This window comes from Trachurus japonicus, chromosome 6 (assembly GCF_045865225.1).
Source record: "Trachurus japonicus isolate A0001 chromosome 6, Traja_1.0".
In the NCBI taxonomy this organism is placed as follows: domain Eukaryota; kingdom Metazoa; phylum Chordata; class Actinopteri; order Carangiformes; family Carangidae; genus Trachurus; species Trachurus japonicus.
Genome location: NC_140912.1, coordinates 23,838,553 through 23,856,213, shown reverse-complemented (window position 1 = coordinate 23,856,213; position 17,661 = coordinate 23,838,553). Strand labels below are relative to the sequence as shown.

At 41.8% G+C, this 17,661-nt stretch overlaps 1 protein-coding gene across 1 annotated transcript in view; it reads left to right on the top strand.

Annotated features, from left to right (window-relative positions):
- slc7a5 (solute carrier family 7 member 5) overlaps positions 1–17,545 on the top strand; it is a 22,168-nt gene extending 4,623 nt beyond the window's left edge. Inside the window, exons 3-10 of the mRNA XM_085779904.1 lie at positions 7,885–7,990; positions 8,956–9,000; positions 9,106–9,229; positions 9,602–9,705; positions 9,826–9,922; positions 10,774–10,923; positions 14,801–14,978; positions 16,432–17,545. Of these exons, the coding sequence (XP_085636030.1) occupies positions 7,885–7,990; positions 8,956–9,000; positions 9,106–9,229; positions 9,602–9,705; positions 9,826–9,922; positions 10,774–10,923; positions 14,801–14,978; positions 16,432–16,484 (857 nt within the window). The 3' untranslated portion in view covers positions 16,485–17,545. The remainder of the gene's footprint in view (positions 1–7,884; positions 7,991–8,955; positions 9,001–9,105; positions 9,230–9,601; positions 9,706–9,825; positions 9,923–10,773; positions 10,924–14,800; positions 14,979–16,431) is intronic.
- Positions 17,546–17,661: the final 116 nt, after the last annotated feature.

The window sequence follows — 17,661 nt, the reverse complement described above, 5'->3', positions numbered from 1 at the left end:
GTGAAGTGCAGCCAGAAACGAGAGGGCACAGAGAAACCAGACAATGACTCTTAAGCAGAACACAGCCCCTTTTCATTTGGAAAACTACTCATTAGCTGCAAGAAAGTTTGAGCCACACAACAGAGTCTGGAGCAAACACAAAAAAAGGGACTTCTACTGCAGGTGCAAAGGTAAATCAACATGTCTATTGCAATGCAGACAGGAAGTGAGCTCAGAGAGTCGAACTCTGCCCACTAGAGGACGGCTGTGCAAACCGAGACTTTAGGGGTTCAACGGGTTCATACCACAGAGATTAGACGACTATGATTTGCAGTCGTAAATATCGAAGGTGGCGTAATACCCTTCCACTTCCTTTCCAGCGATTAAAAAAAACAAAAACAAAAAAACTGTAGGCTTATCCCCCCTGCTGCCTGTTTGCAGCCCGGTCCTGCTGTGTTTCTACTGTATGGCTGCGTCTCCTCCTCCTGTCCTACGTGAAGACCGCTCTGCTCCTCCTCCTCTGCACACAGGACGAGAGCCAGAGCTGCATTCGGTTGTAGTAGGGAATCTGAATTTTTCTTGTCTTCCATCTGAGCTCAAAGGGGGGAAACCCAGTAAAACTGGGGAAGTCAACAAGTGTGTGCGCTGAATGTGAATGACCGAGTCGTGCAGATTTTTGGAGCAGCGGCCTGAAAATGACTGCAGGATCCATTGTGTTCGGTCTACAGTTTAAAAAGAGAGAGAGAGAAACCTCACAGTGGATTTTAGTCTTGACTTGCTGCACCTGCAACCTCTGTTTCCTCTCTCTGTCTGCTCACCCATGACCTCTGACCCTTTGACCTCACGCCTGTCGTTGGCCCTAGAGGAGGAGGAGGAGGAGGAGGAGGAAGAGGAGGTGTAATTTAGCTTTGAAGTGTAGCAGGTTTCCTCTCAGTCTCAGTTTAACTCTAACTGCAACACCAAACCTACATCTTTAACTATAGGAGCGTAAAACATTTTAAACATTCAACAAAACAAACAGTGAATTTAAAAGAAGTGAAAATAAATATATTATAATGATAAATATAAAATACTTTTTTCAGTAACAGAAAACCAACACAAATTTCCCAGATTTCTCAGTTTTACCGAAGCTTCTTCTCCCGTAACAGTCGACATTACTCTGCACATTTCCTAATTAGATACGTCACGTTCACTCAGAAGCTGGTTCTGTACTCACTCATTCATGTCCTGGCAGCATTAAAGAGGCCTCGCTGAAAGCTGCTGATATTTTGTTAAAGGGATAGTTCAGCATTTTGGCAAATTGGCCCATTGCCATAATGGGCCAATTCTGTCTCATAAAAACAACTCCGTCTCGTAACGTTTCATCATTATCTCATAGCGTGGTGAATGTGCAGGTCACAACTTGTCCACCAGAGCGTTTTGGAGTTGTTGGATTGTGTATTTGATGAGTTTGATGAGGTAAACCAAGAAATCCCTCCGTAGCATAGCTCTGAGAAGCTTGCGGCTCTGCTCCACCGTTCTAAAAATAGCTTGCACCGACAATTAAAGGTAACAAACCTACTGCTAAAACTATAGGGATTATAACCCTTATAATTATAGCCCTTTTCTTTATATCAAGTTTATATCAGTTAATTATAACCAAACTTCAGCCATTTTATGGCCGGGATAACAGACGCTATACCTGCAGATACTGAAGCTACAGTAATACTCGGTGACAGACTGGCTGTTTGTGTGGAGGTCGGAGGTCACAGGTCTCAGGTCAGCAGACCGGTGGGCAAACAGGACGTCAGTGCAGGAAGGAGAGTGTCAATGAGGTTGAAGTGGAGAGGGAGGAGAGAGGGGAAAGAGATGTGTGGTACTTCCTGGGGAGGTTTAGCAGCAGAGTCCAAATAAAACAGTATGCTTCAGCTGTGTCTGCTGTAATGTGTTCAGACTGATGCTGTAGTTTCTGTAAAACTAAATGTTTCTTCTATTTCCAGACGAGCCAGTTAGCTTGTACTTATGTGTTTGTTTGTGTGAGTGAGTTTGGGTCGGTGTTTTTCCGCTGACGTCAGACTTTAATAGACTTGTAGTGAAGAGAGACGGTTACCATGACGTTAGACAGAAAGGCCTCTTGAGGTCGGTCGGTGGGATGGTTGCGTAGATGTGATGATATAATAAGTGTAAGCAATCTCTAAGTTATTAGATGTTCTGCCATTTAGCATTTGAAAGCAGAGAGTAGAGGACGACATGGTGACTTTGACTTTATGTGTAATGTAACAGTAATGTAACATGTGGTAAATCTTGAACTCCGCATTTTAGCTCCACATTTTACTGTTTCCTTGTTTTTTATGTGAAGTATTCATCCATAAAAACATATGTGCGTGTATTTTTTTACATCTCCTCTCTCCGGTTTCTCTTTGGAGCTCTAGGTCAATGTCAGCCAATCAGAAGAGAGGAGGCTCTGAGAGTCTCCTCTCTTCTGATTGGCTGACTGTTTTTCTGACTGATCAAATAAAAATATAACAGATGTTAGGTAAAACTCTCAGAGAAGCCAGATCGTGTAATGTTGGGACGGTCGGACCAAGTGGGTGGGGCCTGAGGCATGGCTGTGACTGTGACTGTGACATCACAAAGTTACAGGAAGTGCTGGCGGCTTGTTTTGAGGCTCAGTGTTTCTGAAATGGACTGAGCGCTTTCTTCCTTTCACATATTCAACTAAGAAGTCATCTATTTTACACTTTTATATGATTATTATGACACCTTGAAGGAAACAGATGGGATTTACTCACAATAACTAACATTCACATTCACAAGAATTTCACTATTGATCAATCATAAAGTCTGAGTTTTGGCCACTTTACCAATAAAGAAAAACAACTTGTTGATTTTCATATATTTTAATTCCTTAAAAATGTTTTTAAATGAGGTCTGAAATCCTCTGAAATAGCTGATAATTTCCACCTGATCCCTATGAGCTAAAGTAACAGATATGAGCTTTAACTGCTCCTCGTCCACATCCACATTGAAACCATGTGCGGTTTGTCTGATGACTGTTTGTCTGTGTCGCTGGAGCATGAAGAGTATAATTCTGCTCATTTGTAATTCTTAGTGAGTGCATTGCATCTGCTGTGTTTCTTAAATCTTAAAACACCAGTCTGTTGTCATCATAGTGCTTCTAATTACTGTTTTATCTGAGTCAGTGGAGATTATGTCGATTTAGACTAAGACTGTGTGTGTGGCTGAGATTATATCAACAAGCTCACCTGGCAGGCTGCTCCAGAGGGGTTACTGCTGGGTAATTTATAGATAGTGGTTCAACATTTTACCAACAACTGGATCGTAAGGAAAATGAAAAACTGAGAAAAAGACTTAAATATAGATTGTTTATTACCCATTTTAGGCTACTGGTAGTTTCTGAAACCTAAATAATCATTAGCGCAGATTTCTTCTTGAGTAGACAAAGTTATAGAATATTATTTTGCTCATTTATTGAATGAGATTAAGTTCATAAATGACTCTGACACTTTACCTGGTGTCTTACAAACTGAATTTACTGTGTCGGAGCTTTGAGGCTCATGAGGTCAGAGTCGGCTGCTGTCTCAGATTAGCGTCCGGTGTAATCTGATTAGCTCCGTTAGAGCTCCTGCTTTCTCAATATGACACCTGGCCTCACGGTTTGGAAGTGAGACGTTCACCCGGGATGATCTCTTCTTCCTGGCTGGCGCACACTCACCTCTGATTTACTTCACCTCTTCATCTCCTCATACTCCATCTGTGACGAAGAGCATCTCAGCCTCATCTTCATTCCTCATCTGTCTGATAGTAATTTATGTATACAGAGAATTGACTCGCATCGTTTACATTGCGGTTTTCTGCTGCTCTACACACCACTAAACCTCTCTCTGTGTGTTTTTACAATGGGAGGAGGATGCAAACTGGATCTAGTTCTGTAAATATACAGCACCTGTCCCCCCACCCCCGCTTCATTTTTGTTTTTCAACAAACACACACTCACTTCCTTCTCCGTTACCTGCTACACTCGCTCTTTGAACTGAATGTAAACTGAATCAGTGCCAACGCCTACCTACCTACACACTTGATTAAAGAAGTGACCAGACAGAAATAGGGATGTCACCATTATAAATTTTCTTGGTATGATTATTGTCAGAGAAATAATCACGGTATTACGATTATCACGATTATTATGCACTAATTAATTTCACAACATTATGAATGTGTAAAATAAATCAAATATAATAGTCAAAATATAATTACATTACTCAATTGTTTACACAAAATATTTCAAGTATCTATTAATATACGACCAATTCTTAATCCCCAGGGGAAATGTTTGAAATATTCAGGTCATAAATTGTCATCTATACCAAATATTTGCGTTTATTTTAATCGTTTTTTGTTTTGTTTTGTTTTGGGGTTTTTTTTTAATTAAAAATGACACGCTAACATTTAAATTCCTACCAATTCAATGTTACATTAGTTAAATGGACCAGTATCTGTGCATTTACCTGTATTTTTGCGCACATCTGCCAATAAGGTTCCAACATTCATCTTTTTCGGAAAGTAACGGTATTCAGGAATCTTTACGATTAATTAATTGTGGCGTTTAATACCACGATTAACTGTGAAAACAAGTAATCGTGATATCCCTAGACAGAAATAAAATAACATTACAGCTCACATATTCATTTTAAGTGTGAGAGTGAGATGAGAGGAGCGACAACAACAGTCTTATAAAGTCTGTGTGATGGTGATGGAGCTGGAGCCAGGAGGAGATTAGCCTCCTGGGATTATTAGCTTTAAGACTGGAGGCAGCTAAAGCTTTTCTCTGTCCAAAGTTCGAGAACACACACACAAAAACAAAAATGTAGGAACTGTTTTTTCCAAACTGTGTGTGTGTGTGTTTGTTTACCCTGCTGACACCACAAAGAGTTTCGACATCCATCTCTGTTGTGGTCTGTGACCCTCAGCTCCAGATTCACAACTTCATTTCCCCTGAAGTGTGTGTGGTTTGACCACATAGGTGTTGTGTGTATTGAACTGAGCCAATGAGGTGCAAGTAAATACGGTTAAAAGTCTGCACCCTCCTTATTGTTATTATTATCACAGCCAGGAACTACTGTAGATGTAGTGTCCCGCCTTGTCTGTCATTCAGTCACTCTACTACGTAGGTATGTGTGCACCCTGTGTTTGCTTTGTGGTGTGCGTAGGTATTTTATTTCTTGTTTTTTTTGTGTGTGTGTGTGTGTGTGTGTCTCACTTTCACTGCCTGGCACGAGTATCATGTGACCAGCTGATCACAGCTCAGTGTGTCCTGACCAGCATGGTGGAGAAGTAGTGGAGGAATAACAACAATAGAATAAAAGGGAAAAATAACAGCGATGAACATATTTGCTGTCATCTTGCAGAACAGTTGAGGAAAGAGGAAGAAGTCGCGAATGATTCAGACTTTCAAAACAAATCACCCATTAAAGCTTCCTGAGCAGAAGCTGTGTGTATCAGTGTGTGAAGAAATGTATGACCGACTGTCACATGATTGCTCAGTGTATGTGTTGCCTCTAATACAGATATTTAATACAGATACGGTGTATGTTACCATTATTGTTATTAATATTGACAGTCAGTGTAACCCAAGACTTGACATAGCCTACTGTATAAAACATGTCTGTGAACAACCGTTTTAAGAGTTTAAAATCTCTGGTATGTGAAATATCTGATCTTGTTCACCGACGAGTCGAACCAGTCTGTGAACAATGCTTCAGGGAAAAAAAAAACTTTAAGTGGAGGGACGTGTCTTGAGGCCAAGTATAAAAAAAAATTGTGTGTGGGCCACTCAGGCGTCAGGAAAGTACACATTGTTATGTCGGAAATACATCAATCAAATCAAATACTGTATTGCCCTGACAGGGAAAGTTGTCTCTGGGAAATAGTGCTGCAGGCATAGTAAAATAAAATAAAAAACCATCTGAAAAACACACGTAGACAAACAATATTACACATGGTGGAGAAACAATGTTAAAAGTTTAAACTTTTAAGAGTATAACTTGCTCTGCTCAGTTTAGAGCACTTTTATATATTTTTATGATGACCATAACATGATGTTATGTAGTGTTTGTCTACTGTTAGTGTGCTGTATGTTTGTTTTGTAACCCATGCCAGTGCCGATCATTTTCCATTTTATTTAGGTCCAATGGACAATAAAGTAGTCTGAGTCTGAGTCTGACATGAGAAAAGTGGACAGAATTGAGCACTGGCATCTGAGACATGATCATCGTTCAGTTGGTGCAAGTTGCTTTACTTAAAGGGATAGTTCAACATTTTGGAAAATTGGCCCATTGCCATAATCCCTATAGTCATAGCAGTAGGTTCGTTACCTTTATTGTCGGTGCAAGCTATTTTTAGAATGACGGAGCAGAGCTGCGAGCTGCTCAGAGCTAAGCTACGGAGGCTAATGGGATTTCTTGGTTTCCCTCATCAAACTCATCAAATACACAATCCAACAACTCCAAAACGCTCTGGTGGACAAGTTGTGACCTGCACATTCACCACGCTATGAGATAATAACAGAACGTTACGAGACAGAGTTGTTTTCGAGGCAAATGCAGAGACTGCTTGTTGAAAAACTGCCCCCGACGGGAACGCGCATCAGCGGTTTTGCATGATTTTACCTCTAAAACAACTCTGTCTCGTAACGTTTCGCTATTATCTTATAGCGTGGTGAATGTGCAGGTCACAACTTGTCCACCAGAGCGTTTTGGAGTTGTTGGATTGTGTATTTGATGAGTTTGATGAGGGAAACCAAGAAATCCCATTAGCCTCTGTAGCGTAGCTCTGAGCAGCTCGCGGCTCTGCTCCGCCGTTCTAAAAAATAGCTTGAACCAACTGCTAAAACTATAGGGATTATGGCAATGGACCAATTTGCCAAAAATGTTGAACTATCCCTTTAAGAATCATAATAATAATAATAGGCTTAAATAAAATAAAAGTTACATAGAAATGCACATGCCCCGAAGGAGTAATGATTTAAATAAAAATAGAAAATAAAAATGCAAAGTGCAAAGTGCCGTAGTTCAACATACGTACAACCACACACATGCAAATGTGCTCGGCTGCTTTCAGCCACTGGGATGGAGCAGGTGAAGCGGCTACAATGAACCTGTGTTACATCCTCCGCCGTCTCCCTGTGGGGCCGGTCTGAAGGACCCTGTTGTCCAGATGGGGACGGCGGGGGACAGACAGCGTAGTTATCAGGCGTTTCCCACAGTGCACAGTGGCTTAGGCCTAACCCTCCGACCAACACTGTACTAACACTGGCCCGGGGCTGTTGGTTTAGCAACCGTCGCTGTGTCTGAGAATGTGTGTGTGTGTGTGTGTGTGTGTGTGTGTGTGTGTGTGTGTGTGTGTGTGTGTGTGTGTGTGTGTGTGTGTGTGTGTGTGTGTGTGTGTGTGTGTTGGGAGAAGGTCCACCAGGAATGTGGCGCAAACCGGGAGAAACCTGGGGGTCAGACAAAAGGGGGCCACGAGGAAAAAGAAAATGTTGTAAATCCTCAGAATGGCAAAATAAAATGGTACCCCACCACCACCACCACCACCACTTCTTTTTCTGTTTCTCTGGTGGTCGTCCCCATCATCCACCAGCGCCTCATGTTGATCCGCAGAGCCGTGCCTCCGTCTGGGTCTCTTATTGACCGTCTCAGCCAGTTCTTAACTCCATTAAACCCTGCAGTCCTTCACTGATCCACATACTGAGGCAGATTTAAGCTGGATATCCAAAGGCTTCTTGGCATATGCACTTATTGAAGAGAGGCCGGTAAACTGGACCGCTGAGCAAGACATAAGGATTTTGTTTTTTGGGGGGTTTTTTTGTCCTAACTTGTCCCCCTTTTCTCTCCTCGTCCTCTCCAGGTGAGACCGATGGACTTCTTCCAGAAAATTCCTTCGAGGGATCCAAATATGAGTTTGGGAGCATCGGCCTGGCGCTGTACAGCGGCCTGTTCGCCTACGGTGGCTGGTGAGTTCATTCACAAACGTGCTTGTTTATGTGTGATCAGGTTGAACTCCACTGTGCTGCCTTTTCTACATTCGGATCAGACCAATTAACACATTAATCCTGCTCAATAATCTTATTCTATGATGTCTTGGTGATCCCCTCATGGTGGAAAAAAAGGAAATAAACATCGATCTTTATAGTTTCGCCAAAAAGATGGCACTGATTTGGCTTTGCCGATGAGAACCGGTGTCAAAAAGGAAAAAAGAAAAAAAAAAAAAATCGATCACAGACTTCATGATCGATTACCATGGCAACAAATGAAGCTTTGAAGCTTTGAAGCTTCGAAGCTTTGATTTTTTGGGGTCAGCCCGAGAACATGACGTATACCACTCATCTTTCTCTGTCCAGTCGTCTGGGAAAAATGATTCTGCGTTTGGACCAGAGCGAAACACCAACGTGTGTGTGAACGCGAAACTTACGAGCTGAAAAATTAAACAATGTAGTAGTAGTAGTTTCACCCTTGCACTTCAAATTTTGTGCAGTTTTTGAAGCAAAATGGAGCTTAAATAATTGAAAGTTTGATGTGAAACAGTTTTTTTTTAATAAAGTCGTGAATTTAGAAATACTGTACATGGGTTCTGTTTTTTTATGTGTTTTTTTTTTTACTGACTACTGAATTTATGCTATTGTGACAACCTGTCACTCAAAGTGGCCATCTCCTTAATATTGGCTGAATTTTTGGTTAAATTGTGCTTTCAGGTGATCAATGGCTTTTCTTTTCACTCTTAAACATCCATAGAATTAGTTTCTTAGTTTAAGTAAGGTAACTAGCTCTCACTTCCACTCATTTTTGATAAACAGTTTGGCAGTCTATATACCAGTGTAGCATCTGTATTATAGGCAGTCATATATATATATTTTTACATTTATACAGAGCAGTAGTACAATATGCCATACAATCTAATTGCTGAACTTCCTGTTTGCAGGAACTACTTGAACTTTGTGACTGAGGAGATGATTGAGCCTTACAAGTGAGTATGAACGACTGATTTACACACACACACACTGCATCAGATCGGCTACTGTTAAAACACAGACTCTGTAATGCAACACACCTTTTTCTGTGTCTTCTTCAGAAACCTTCCTCGAGCCATCATCATCTCTCTGCCCATCGTGACGGCGGTTTACGTTCTGACCAACTTGGCGTATTTCACCACGCTGTCACCAGCCCAGATGCTCAACTCGGAGGCCGTCGCCGTTGTAAGTCTTCGCTCTTGTGTCCGTCCACATCGCCTGCTGGGCCGGACTTACATCAGTTGGATAATGAGTGAACCCGAAACAGTATTTTTTTTATTTTTAAGGCGATAGTGTGTGAATACAAGCGGTGAGCCTTATTGACTGAGGGTAAACTAAACAGTGTGGAGCCAAAGTCCAGAGTGGAAAAAAAGCTTTTGTTGTTTATTATACCGTTCCCTTTGTGTAAGGATATGAGGAAGGAATTGATATCAGATATCTTATTATTAATAAACTGTGTGGACCTATGGTGCAGGCTAACAAGCTATCGGACCAAACACATTACAGAAGGAGTGTGAAATAATAACATATCTCTCCTGTGTATGTGTCGTCCTGCAGGACTTTGGAAACTGCCACCTGGGTCCGATGGCCTGGATCATCCCGGTGTTCGTGGGTCTGTCCTGCTTCGGATCAGTCAATGGTTCTTTGTTCACATCGTCCAGGTAACATTTACAGCTATAAATGTAAAAAAAATATGAAAAACATACTCAAAAACACAAGAATCAAACTGCATCGATTAAGAGTCATTCACCATATTCGTACTCACTTTGCCGACCTCTCAGGTTGTTCTTCGTGGGCTCTCGGGAGGGTCACCTGCCGAGCCTGCTGTCGATGATCCACCCCAGCCTGCTGACCCCACTGCCCTCGCTAATATTCACCGTATGTACTTTTTATTTTTTAATTTACTGTGCACTAGATCACAGGGATGTTGCACCTCATAGAACTTGTTTGAAATTTGTCTGTGTTCAGTTTGGGGTTGCATGACTCTAATGTTATGAAAGTCGAGTCGACATCGACTAGTCGCTGATGACGTCATTCATATTTTTCCGTCATAAAAAAATCACAGGAAGAGGGAAATGCTCTGCAACAATCTGTATTTACTGACAGACAGCTCATGCACAAAGATTAGTACACAGAACAGCAGGTATATAAACATACTTCTATATACGTGCAAAAGAAAATAAGAAAACGACACCCAGGCGATGGGTCTGCAAGCCTAGTCACCATCACAATCCTGCTCAGTCACAGTTTCAGTCACAGTCTTTGTTTTTCGATCCTGGTTGGTTGTTGTTTAATTGCCTGCTTATTCATCTGCTGTGGTTTTTTTTCAATGAAAAGGTGTGCGCTAGTGTAACCACACTACACGCACACCTTTTTTTCCATCAACAATCCGCGGAGCACTTGCTACTACCACTACTGGCTCTCCCTCACGATCATCTACGTCCTCAATTAGGACACTCTCACCTAGAATAAAATGAATAACCAAGTTTACCAAGGCCGTGCATTCAGAAGACAATTTAAATCAATTGGGGTGATGGATTAGTTTCATTCAGCGCACTCTGTTGCTTCAAGTGGCTCTCCTCATTGTGGAGCAGTAAAGTCGACTAATCGACCGGTCGACTAGTCTGTGCAACCCCTGGAGTTCAGCTGTGGATCAATCAGAAAAGACAATTGGCCGTCGATGCTGTTGTGTGTTTTTATAATTTCTTCTGTCTTCTTTGTGTCTCCAGTGTTTGATGACGCTGCTCTACGCCTTCTCCAAGGACATCTACTCCGTCATCAACTTCTTCAGTTTCTTCAACTGGCTCTGCATCGCCTTGGCCATCATTGGGATGATGTGGCTACGTTACAAGAAGCCCGAGTTGGAGCGGCCCATCAAGGTGAGGTGGCGGCGACCAATCAGAGCACAGGAGGCAAATGTTACCGACTAAAGCTACGTTCACACTGCAGTTACAAGTGACCTGAATCCAATTGTTTCTCTCCAATGTGACCCATATCCAGTTTGCTTTTGACAGTGTGAACAGCACAAGTCGCATTGAATCTGACACTTTCAAATCAGATTCAGGCCACTTTCAAATGCGGTACTGAATCAGATTCAGATGCGATTTTATCCAATGCGACCGCAGTGTGAACAGCTAAGGCGGATTTAATGTCACTTTACAATGTTTACTCTAGGTTTTGTGGCAGCAAGACCACACACACACACACAGAGAGCAACAAAAAAAACGGCTCGATAAAATGTGGGATAATCTGACGTGCAGCGGCGTGTGTTTACCGACAACAGAACAGCTGTACGTGAGAACATGAGCGCTGAAGGAGAGGAGATTATAAATAAAAAAGGACACGTGGTGTTAAACTTTGGATTGTAATAACCTTGTTGACGTTGTTTCTTAATAAACCGAACGCTGCCCAGCGGGTTGAGACACTTTAGGGGGTTTATATGCATCTATATAGGGAACAAAGTAAAGTAATGGTAGCCTAACTGAAACTAAAATAAAGAGTTTGGCTCTTTTTCTTCACTCTTTTCCTCCTCGGCAGCTGCTCAGACATTTCCCAGCTTCCATTTCACAGACAATTTGAAATAAAAGTGAAAATACTCATTCCCTCGATGTTTCCTGTACAACAGCGTGCTGCAACTGGCATCGTTGTTGTTATTCGGAACCGCAAACCATTCACACTGGGATCTGACATAGGCCACGTTTTAGACGGTAATGTGAACAGCCAAACAAAAAAGCAAAAAAAACCAAACCAGAGTTGAGCATTAAGACTTGCAGTGTGAACGCAGCCTAAAAGACTTCCAGCTTCATCTAACCTGCATGTTACCTCACACCAACACCACATCAAAAAAGAAAAGAAAAAAAGCCTCTAAAGTTTCACTTGGTCTTTGTCAGCAGTGACTCCCACTCAGATTAGCTTTGGCAGCAGGAAATGTTTCCTCTTTGTCTGGGAGCCATTCAGTTTGGGAGTTTGGGATGAAAAGAGGCTGATGGCAGATTAACAGACAGAGGAGACGCTGGATGGCGGTCAGCTGGTGTCGAGGCCGGCGGGTTGGTTACAAGAGAAAGGTCTTCTGACTAGAACAAACTGCTGCAGGACTCCCCGACACACAGAGGACCATTGTGCCATTGTTGGGTTTTTGTTTGCATGTGAGTGCGTGTGTGTGCGGGTTTTTCACGTGTGATGTTGTGTGTGTGTGTGTGTGTGTGTGTGTGTGTGTGTGTGTGTTGTGTATCTCTTATTAGAGCCGGATGGCCGCCCTGACTCTACTCATCCGCCTCCTGGCATCGGCCGAGTGACAGTGTGTTTGACAGAGGCGGAGTCTGGCGGGGCGCTGGGGTGGAATAGGCAAAAAAGATGTATTGGCCCAGTGCTCCGTGTGTGTGTGTGTGTGTGTGTGTTGGTGTGTGTGTGTGTGTGTGTTGGTGGGACAGTGGTGGCACTGTCTCTGGCGGCTGACCTCCGTCTTGCTCGCTCGCTCTCCCACTCTATTTCTTTCTACTTCCTTTGTCTGTCGCATTCCTGCTGTTCATCAGATTTAGGGCGAAGCTGCCAGAGAACCACTCAATTAAGTTTACTAATTAATATCCTCACTAATCCGATCGTTAAACCCGTTCACGTCCACTCGACACGGCCAAAAGTTCGCAGACGCCTTAAAGGAATAGTTTACCAAAAAATGAAATTCATTATTGACTCACCCTCATGCTGATGAATACTCCAGAGTAGTTTTTTATTCCCCAATCAAGTGCATCTGGAGACCCGGGAGGCCGGTTCATAGTCCAACGAAAACTTTATATGAGAGTCTTTATATGAGAGTCACAAAAAGGTCCATAAAACTACACAAAAACCGTTTAATATTCCTCCATACTGCTCGTCCGCTGCGATCCAAGTGTCCTGAAGGGATAAAGTCCAGAGTTTACTCGAAACGACGTCATTTAGGACATTTTTACAACCTAAACAGTCCTGTATTGAGGTTTTTGTGTAGTTTTATGGACGTTTTTGTGTGTGGCGCTATTGACTCTCATATAAGGATTTCGTTGGACTACGAATCCCCCTCCTGGGTCTCCAGATGCACTTTGAGGAATTAAAATCTACTCTGGAGTATTCATCAGCATGAGGGTGAGTCAATAATGACTGAATTTCACTTTTTGATGAACTATTCCTTTAACGTTAGCGATTCTAAATCTCCTGCAGTTGCTTCTTGTCCAGTAGATCTGGATGCACTGCAAGTACATGACGACTTTTTTGCAACATGACGACAACATGTAAAAGGGCGTGGGACTGAAGTGGCGCCGTCCATGTTTTTACTCATCGACTCCGGATGCAGACAAAGAAGCAACAATAGAAAAATAAATGAACACTCTTTCTTTAAATAATTTTGTTTATGTAGCTAGAAAAATGTAAAATTTTATCCCCTAGTGGGAAGAAGAGTTTCATTTTACCTTGTTTCCATCTGTACAAGTTTCAGTGAATATGCCAGTTAACGATGGTACTTTATTCAATTTGCTTTCTGCAAATGTGAATTTTAATTTTTATCAGATATGAGCAAACTAGTCTCCCTGTAAAAAATCCCCCCCAAAAAAAATCAAAATAGGCTTCATGCTTTTATTTTTTGTTTTGTCATGAAATTCAATATTCAGTTAGAATCAAAAGTGTTTATTGAGGAATTTTTAAAACAACTATTTTACAAAACAAATTACAGTGCATTTTTTGTGTCATTTATTCTGAGACTGGACCTAAAAGCACTTAATGTTAAGTCAAGTGCAGTTAAGTTCAAGTACAGTGAACAGGTAGAGCAGCTCTTATCAGCTAATGTCAAACAGGCTTTTACCAACTGGAGGTTATTTCCGAACATCAGGCGTCTGTTTCTTCATCTTCTGGAGTTACACTTGTATGAACTTGCCTTCTTGTTTTTTTATTTCTTGCAACACCCACATTCAGTGAAGAAGAATATTAGAGTAAGAGCCAATCAGAGGCCGAGTAGGGGGCGGGCCTTCACAAAGTGCACTTGAGGTTCACAGGTGTGACCGGGGGAAAAACGGAGCCACTGTTCGATTTACACTGTCGAAGTAAACTAAACTTAATCTGTTTACTTATTTGTTCTGGACAAGACAGAGCAGCATTAGCACATGTTTCACTAATGAGACTAATTTATTTAGTGGGACAAATGAATGTACAAGGAGCAGCTTAACTTAGACTCTCATCTGAGTCTCGCCAAGAGCCTGTTTCCCCCAAAACACTGATGAACCTATCTTATTAGTGAGGAGGAGGGTTGTGCTTTGTTAGCATCAGGATGAGAAATAACTTTGTTAATCCCCTGTGGGAAACTGTTGTGTAACAGAGCGCCATTTCACATATTCAAATTCAATAAAGTAAAAACAATAATATTCAATAACATTCACATAATTCATATTCCTATGCTATTTAACTTGTTTTGTTTGTTATTTACTATTAATGGTGATTCTGAGGTGTGTGAATGAGCAGCTGACCAATGTGTAAATTTCCCTCGGGATCAATAAAGTTGAATCTATCTAATCTATCTAATCTACAGTCAGTTTGAACAGGATGAATTACCAGATTATTACAGGGCACACGGCCGGAGGAAAACTGTCCAGGGATCAATCAATTGACAGACTGTTTGATTGTCCCGGCAGGATTCACTTCCTGTGGTGCATCGTGGGAGATCGAGTCTCTCGTCTCATGATCATGAATCTTTTAGAGCTTAAAAAAAAAACCCCTCTGGTCTTTTTCCCCCTGCAGGTGAATCTCCTGCTGCCTATCAGCTTCGTGCTGGCCTGCTTCTTCCTCATCATCGTTTCCGTCTGGAAAACTCCCAAGGAGTGCGCCATCGGCTTCGGCATCATCGCCACCGGGCTGCCCTTCTACTTCCTGGGCGTGCGGTGGAAGACCAAACCCAAGTGGCTGCTGAACGGCATCTGTGAGTAGCTTCCATGTTTCCCACATTCTGTGTTATAAAGTGTTTTCGGTAACACTTTACAATAAGGGTCCCTTTATTAACGTTAGTTAGCACATTATTAAGCATTAATATATTAACTAATGTATAATTAATGCTGAGTAATGCATACATAATGATAACTAATTACATAATAATTTATGAACTAACTTTGAGTAGTAAACATTAATTAACTGCTTACTAATAGGCTACATTAATTAATGTATTTCCTAATGTTAAGTAATACATAGTAATGATTGTTAATATATCTGTAAACAGTTCATTAATGCTTAATAATGTACTAACTAGCGTTAATTAAGGGACCCTTATTGTAAAGTGTTACCGTGTTTTCTTGTCTGTATCCACCTTTTTCCGAACGTCACAAACGTGTGCCGGTTTTGCTCTTCTGTTGGAATTTTATGTTTACGTTTCCATGGTTTCGGTAGTCGCGGTAAATGCATGGATTTAAAAAAAAAAAATTTCAATGAAAACCTGTAAAACGCCTGGATCATCACACCAGCTTTTAACAATGGATATCGCACAAATTGACATCCGTGTTAAAAGCCAGCGTTAATAGATCCATGCGTTTACCGCAACTATGACAACGACTGAAAACCATGGAAACGGAAATGTACAATTCCACCGGAAATGCAAAACCAGCTTCCGGTTTTGACCATAGATGACGTTCGGAAACTTTTTCCCTGTTAAAAGGGTTTTCCATGGAGTTTTTCCTCAGTCGATATGAGGGTCTAAGGGCAGAGGATGTTGTTATGATGCCATGTAAAGCCCTTTGAGACAAACTGTTGGTAAAAATGGGCTATACAAATAAAATTGCCTTGCCTTGCCTAGAGCACTGGAAAAGAGAGTAACGACACGCATTGGTTCAATGGAAGCGCCTCTTGGTGGCGGAATATGGGTATTGCAAAAGCGCCCAAGAACGGACAACTCTGCATTGTTGGTGAATGAGCAAGTGTGGTATTTTCAATCATTTAAGGACATTTATAGATCACCCACGTTAAAAGCAGCGAGTAAAAAAAACCCCCAAAAAACATTGTTGTCTGTATTAATGTTTCAATCTACATTTTGTAATAAACAAATTATAAGTATAATCTGATATGACCAAGACACCTAAAAACAAAAACACGGCCGTTTTCATCAATTTACAAGCAAGTGGGCAACACACATACATTGGAGTGAATGGGTTTTCTGGGCGCTTTTGCAATACCCATATCCAGCCACTAGGGGCGCAAAACCCTTACCACGGGAGTCAATGGTGGTCTCGTTACTCTCTTTTACAGTGCTCTAGCCTTGCCTTGCCTTACCTACAGCACGCAGCACTTCGTCTCTTTATTTTATTTATGCCACAGTCTTTGGAAACTGTCATGTCACTGTGTGTGTTTGATCTTAACCTCTGTCTGTGTGTGTGTTTGTTTTGCAGTTTCAACCACGGCCTTTTGTCAGAAGGTGATGGAGGTGGTCCCGCAGGAGTGAAGAACGACGACGCTTCCTCTTAATTTCAGCCAGTGGCCAATCAGATTCCACCGACAGTGATCTCTACTGACATCACAACTGATGAAGCTTGACCCCATTCACCCCCTCCCTCTCTCCCTCTCTCTCTCTCTCTATCTCTCTCCATCTCTCTTTCTTTCTCTGTCTTTCTGTCTCTTTTGTCTCACACCCCCTGTCTGCTGGGTGCTGATAAGGACCCGATGAAGACGGACACATGCAGGCGTTTGAAGTTACCGTGTCTTTTTCAGTCTTCACTTTAGTCCTCTGTTGTTCGGTTGCTGACATTTTTGGGTTGTTATGTTTAGAAATGACTTATTTTTAGTCACTAACGATCGTTCGTAGGCCATTAATGTGTTTTTTCTTTTTGTTTTGTGTTTTTTTTTTTAAACGATGCATTTCAATGAAGTGTCATTTCTCTGTGAAGAAGTTCCTCTGAAACATCCTCCTGTTGCATTTAGCAAAGTTGTGCCTTAATGTGGCAAGTGAAGAACTGTCGTTTTTTTGACGGTTGATGACGTCCAGCTGCAAAACAGCTGGGAAGAGAGCTCCCGCAAGTCTGAAGCTAGAAAAACGAGGAGCTTGTTTTTTTGTTTTGTTTTGTTTCTGTAAAAAGCAGTTATGAATTTCCTTGCTTTCCAGTGGAAGTTGATCGTTTGTTCTCAGTTTTTTTTTTTTTTTTCTTTCCCTCTGAGACGTTCGGTTCTGCAGTCGTCACAGTTCTCTGGCACTTTTTTAGTTCGAGGTTTCGTGTCGTCTGTGTTGCTGTCGCTCGCCGTCCTAGACTCCAGACTGATCTAGTGTCTTAGTGCGGCTTCATCGGCCGCTATGAAGCTATGAAGCCTCTGACCATTCAGTGTGTTGTTGACTTTTTATAGCCCTGCGCTCATTTTTGTATTTTTGTCTAAAAGCTGCTGTAGAGAAGAGAAGAGAGTGAAGCTCGATGATGATGATGATGATGATGATGATGATGATGATGATCACAGTTTTGGTCTGTTAGGAGATGTCTGTTGCTGTTTTTTGTGTTCGTTCTGCGTGGTGCAGCTTAGAAAAGACGGAGCGGCTCCACCAGTTTTTCATAAAATCAGATGTTTTTGTCTTTGTCTTCTGGACTGTGGAGGACCCTGATGATGTCATAGTGATGTCGCCAGCATTACCTCGA